General features: G+C 34.4%; 1 protein-coding gene across 1 annotated transcript; it reads right to left on the bottom strand.

The window, feature by feature from the left end:
• Window positions 1–3,241: 3,241 nt before the first annotated feature.
• Window positions 3,242–3,999, bottom strand: LOC143600209 (early nodulin-93-like). Its single transcript, XM_077077961.1, has 4 exons — window positions 3,836–3,999; window positions 3,706–3,767; window positions 3,560–3,635; window positions 3,242–3,481 (listed from the first exon to the last, which is right to left on the bottom strand). Exons 1-4 carry the CDS (start codon window positions 3,942–3,944, stop codon window positions 3,390–3,392), a joined length of 339 nt encoding a protein of 112 aa, XP_076934076.1. The 5' UTR covers window positions 3,945–3,999; the 3' UTR covers window positions 3,242–3,389.
• Window positions 4,000–4,608: the final 609 nt, after the last annotated feature.

The following is a 4,608-nucleotide window of genomic DNA, read 5'->3' as shown; positions in this document are numbered from 1 at the left end:
GGAGCTTTATGACTACACATGGTATTAAGTAACACCTTAAACTTCATCTTCTCCACGGCCCTCCACTTTCTGACTCCATCAAACAGTGAACAAAAGGAGACAAAAAGTAATCGATCAACCAAAAGTAACAATGTTCATAAAATACAGTTAAATTATTTGCTACTCAACACTAAAATATACCAAATTGTTTTTCTTTCTACCACTCATCTTCATACAGAATGTAAATGCATTACTCCATCCTAAATCAATACAACACTCAATCAACAAATAAAAGAATAACAAAACCTACTGGACATTACCGATTAACTACATATGAAGCATCCAAACAACTAAAAAGATGAAACATTACCTTGTAATCAACGATTTGAAGCTGTAATGACCACCGTAATGGGCCATATTAAAATGGTTATTTTATTTTTGGTTAGAATACATTTCTGATAAAAATGAATACAGGTCAAAACGTGTCATTTTTTTAAATGGTTAATTTGATTTGGGTGTTGGCTAAGAACATCTAGAAGTTTCTGCTAGTTATCATGTGATTTCTCGCTAACAACATCTTTGTACCCTTTAAAATAGTCACAAGAAAGGAAACTGAATTACATATTTTGACCCAATTTTGATGGAACAATTTGACCATTTTTTTACATCAATTTAGCTTTGCAAGATCAAATACTAACGCAAATTTTTACTTTGTTGTGTTCAATCGTTGGTAGGGGCAAAATTAGTGACGCTGGAATCTTGAAAAAAAAATATTAAAACTGAATTGATAACATTACATGAAGATGCAAACATAATTGGTTTAAGTTTGTTGATGCAATTCGTTTAATTGTTTGGATTAACACATAATGTGTTCATGAAATGAACTATGTAAACATAAAATGAACAGAAAATAAGTCAATTTAAGGAACAATTTAGTGTAATGTAAATATGATAATAATGCAAAACTTGATATTAGCCAAAATTGTAACATGTGTAGTAGATTTTATAACTCCATTTGGAATCGAAGTAATAGTTTTCATCTTGAAACCCTAGTCTAGTTTTGAAACCTAGTCAAGAACACCAGATTAGGGTCGTGAACTACCTCTATTTGTAATCGAACATCTTGTAATTATGGTATGGTTGAAGATGTTTTTCATAAAAATCTAGAATCATAGTAATCGCCGCTGACATCGAGGAAAAATCCATACGAAGAGGATGGACAACGTGAAGAGATAATCAGTTTGACCCGATCCAAACCCATCAGACCTATGACCCGCGAATTTTAAAGCTTAAACGGGTCAAAACCGGGCTAAATTAATGAGAGTTCATCATTTATAAATAAAGTAATCTGGTGGTTCCAAAGGGGTTGGGGAGCGACGCGTAGGATTTTATGGTAGACAATTATATAAATAGTTAGATAGATGATGGGGTGGTAAAGAGACTTCCAACCATAGCGGGCAACATGGTGGAGGGGCTTTAAAGGCCTCAGTGCCCATGTGACGATGATTTGACACTGTAGAAGGGCTTTTAAGCCCCCTCCATATGATTTTGAGCATACAATATATAAGAACTCACTATTTAACTCAACGATACTACAAGGCTTTTGTAAAATTAACCTCAGATTTTATATACATGAATCAAAGAACATACGAAATTAATCTTTTTAGAGACGCAATTTCAAATTAAGCAAAAAAAAAAAAAAGGTATTGTTTAATCAAAAGTAAGTAGCTAAGATTTGAGAAGCAAACAAATTGACGCTTTGTTTGTTCCATGAAAGATGCTTGTAAATCCAGGAAAAAAAAATAATAACTATAGCCACCTGCAAAGGAAGAAAAATCGAGATTGTGTAAAATTCTCAGTTTCTTTTAGTTATTTTTAATGCATGCAGTAATTTAAAACGAGACTCTTTTCAAAGATGGTGTATTTAATACAAGACTCAGCGCCACTACCTATTTAGAGGTGCAAATACGGTTAACCGGTTTTGAGAATATGAATTATTAACCATACCCAGTTATTAGTCAAACGATAACACTGCTTATTGCAGATAGTCTGTTACGGCGCCTAACCAGTTTTTTAGGGGTAAAAACACAAAACATTGTAACCAGTTAACCTTACTAAACCATTGAAATTACCCTTATTAACCTACTGAAATTAACCGGTCCCTATGTTAAAATCCCAAACTGGCCCCTTTCGTATGGTTAACATCGGTTACAAACCGGTTCTACTGTATTGCTATTAACTGGTTCCAGGTCGGGTATAGTTTCGGTTTAGTTAATCGGTTAGTCTTCGCACCTCCAGTTAGCTTAACCTTCATCATTGGCAGACTTCTTACATGCTACTATATCGGAACTGTTTGTGACAAGTTTTGTGACACTTGCATTTACTTAATAGTATTAATTATAATTCCTATTTACTTAATAGTATTAATTATAATTCCTGTTAAATTATCTGAGACTTAAAAGCCTATTATGCTCAAGTTAGTGAGAATCGTTGCTTGACCTTATTAATTAGTTTTTAAGAAATTTTCATGTCATGTTTTGTTCCGAATATGCACATGAAAGATGGCGAAATATGTTGGTTGGGTAACAGGTCAAAAGTAGGTGTTACAGCCCCGGATTGACCCGTAAACTTTTGTCTAAATTCTTTTATTTTCTACAGAGAAATTTTGAAAGAGTGCCTTCATTCAATAAAAGTTTAGTCTTTCAAATTAAATAATTCTTGGGGATCTTATACGACTAAAAACCGAATCCAACCCATTTGACCCATTAAAGATACAAATATAACCCGAAACAATCCAATTATTTCACTAAGCATGTGCTCACATGTGTCATCTTGTTTAATTGTTAAACTGAAACTACAGAAGGTGTTGTTTCTGACACTGCTTAAGGGTTGTCGGTGTCAGGCCTCTGTTGTCCAAGCACAACCAAACATGCTTAAAAATTAAAAATTATGGCAGCTGGCTCCTCAGTTGGCAGCGGGTCAGAATGTACACTATTTGCATCATAATTGAGCCAATACTAGGTTGTGAATGCCATGTCATTGGGGCGGATCAGACTACAATAGTATGCTTTACAAGTTAACATATGTGATGATGTAGAGTTTTATGTAGATGAACTGGTCAACCCGCAAACCTCTAAAGAGGTACCCGCAAATTCACGTCCTTATCAAGGTCATACATGTGCTTATGCAACTCAACTAAAATATAACATGAAAAGTTGTATTTACTAACAAAGCATGAACTGAAAAAAAAACAAGGGGGTTCTTATTAAAGACTTGTTTCACACTTTGAAACATACAAATGCAAAATGCTGATGATCCCACAATAACAAGTTAAGCAAAACAAAATATATGAGCACAGACCCATTATAGGGTGATGCAGATAAAGATTTTAAGAAGCAGACATAGAGGTTTTAAGAGGGTTTATCATAAAGGGCGCGTGAGTTTCGCCTTGCACACTCCAAGATAGTCTTGTCAGCAGTGATGAAGTATGCAGCAATGGAAGCTGTTACAAAATAAAAGGTGAGATGTTTTGATATAAAATAATAAAAGAAAAGATGAGGAGAGGAAACCAAGAATGTACCGGCAGATATGATGAGTGCCTGGGCAGTATAATTAAGATTAGCCTTTGCCCAAGGAATTGTCCGAACAGCAATCAACTGAATGATAATTATTAAAAACAAGAAAGTATGTTTTTGAATGAGAAGATGAAAAGGGTGAAGTAGGAACCGTGGGGACGGTAGAGGCAACACAAGCAATGGAAGCAGACTTAACACCAGCACGAACCCCTTCTGCAAAATCAAAATCAAAATCAAAATCATACAACCCTAGGCAGTTGATTATTATCAAAATTAGAGACCTTGAGTACACATTTGAGATCTGAGCAACTTGAGATCTTCATCGGGAGACTGAATCATGAAATGATTGCGATTAACCCATGCGTCTCTCATATCCATTGGAATACCCATTCTCTGATTATTATTATTATCTAATTAAACAACAACCAAAGAAATATTATTACTAATCAAATCAAATCAAATCAACAAGCGATTGATGGAGAAAGAAAGATGATCCTTACCTTACGTGTATATGTATTATGTATGAGTCTGATTGTTGGAGTAGATTGGGTTGGGGGTGGTGGCCGCTGTTTTGGAACAATACCGGAGGAGGAAGAGGAGACCAACAAATACAAATACAAATACAAATTAATTTGAGTTTCTTTCTTTGTGCCTTCCTTTTTCTCACTTTTTTTTTCTTTTTCTTTTTTCCTTTTAGCAGATGACATGCGCATTCTCATCTTTATCCATAGATATAGTCTTACCTAACCTAAGTACGAAACCAATTATCATAAGGCCATGGGGTATACTCTAACCCCTATATAGGTTAAAGTGATATGACACTTTAAAGATGGATTAAACCACTCCTCACTTGTGTTAAGTGTGTTAAAATGACCCATGGGTTATGCTTTTAACGGGTTAAAAGGAACAATATATATTAATTACTAATTGATTTGTTATATCAATTATGTGTTAAACGGGTTAAACCATTTCCTTTAGATGACATAGAGTGAAAGAGAAAAAATGAGTGATGTGGAGCTTATGTGGGATTAAGATGGATTAGAGTATACCCCAT

This window comes from Bidens hawaiensis, unplaced genomic scaffold, assembly GCF_021521415.1.
Source record: "Bidens hawaiensis isolate Kalapana, Puna unplaced genomic scaffold, B.hawaiensis_p1.1 tig00053799_1, whole genome shotgun sequence".
In the NCBI taxonomy this organism is placed as follows: domain Eukaryota; kingdom Viridiplantae; phylum Streptophyta; class Magnoliopsida; order Asterales; family Asteraceae; genus Bidens; species Bidens hawaiensis.
Note: the sequence above shows the minus strand (reverse complement) of the source record. Positions and strands in the feature narration are given on the sequence as shown.

What these genes read in the sequence shown, in the direction of transcription:
- LOC143600209 (XM_077077961.1), bottom strand. Translation starts at nt 3,944, where the DNA reads ATGGGTATTCCAATGGATATGAGAGACGCATGGGTTAATCGCAATCAT. An exon ending in ATCTCAAATGTGTACTCAAG is followed by an intron (nt 3,768 to 3,835) that starts GTCTCTAATTTT and finishes TTGATTTTGCAG; the next exon opens with AAGGGGTTCGTGCTGGTGTT. An exon ending in TTGCCTCTACCGTCCCCACG is followed by an intron (nt 3,636 to 3,705) that starts GTTCCTACTTCA and finishes ATTATCATTCAG; the next exon opens with TTGATTGCTGTTCGGACAAT.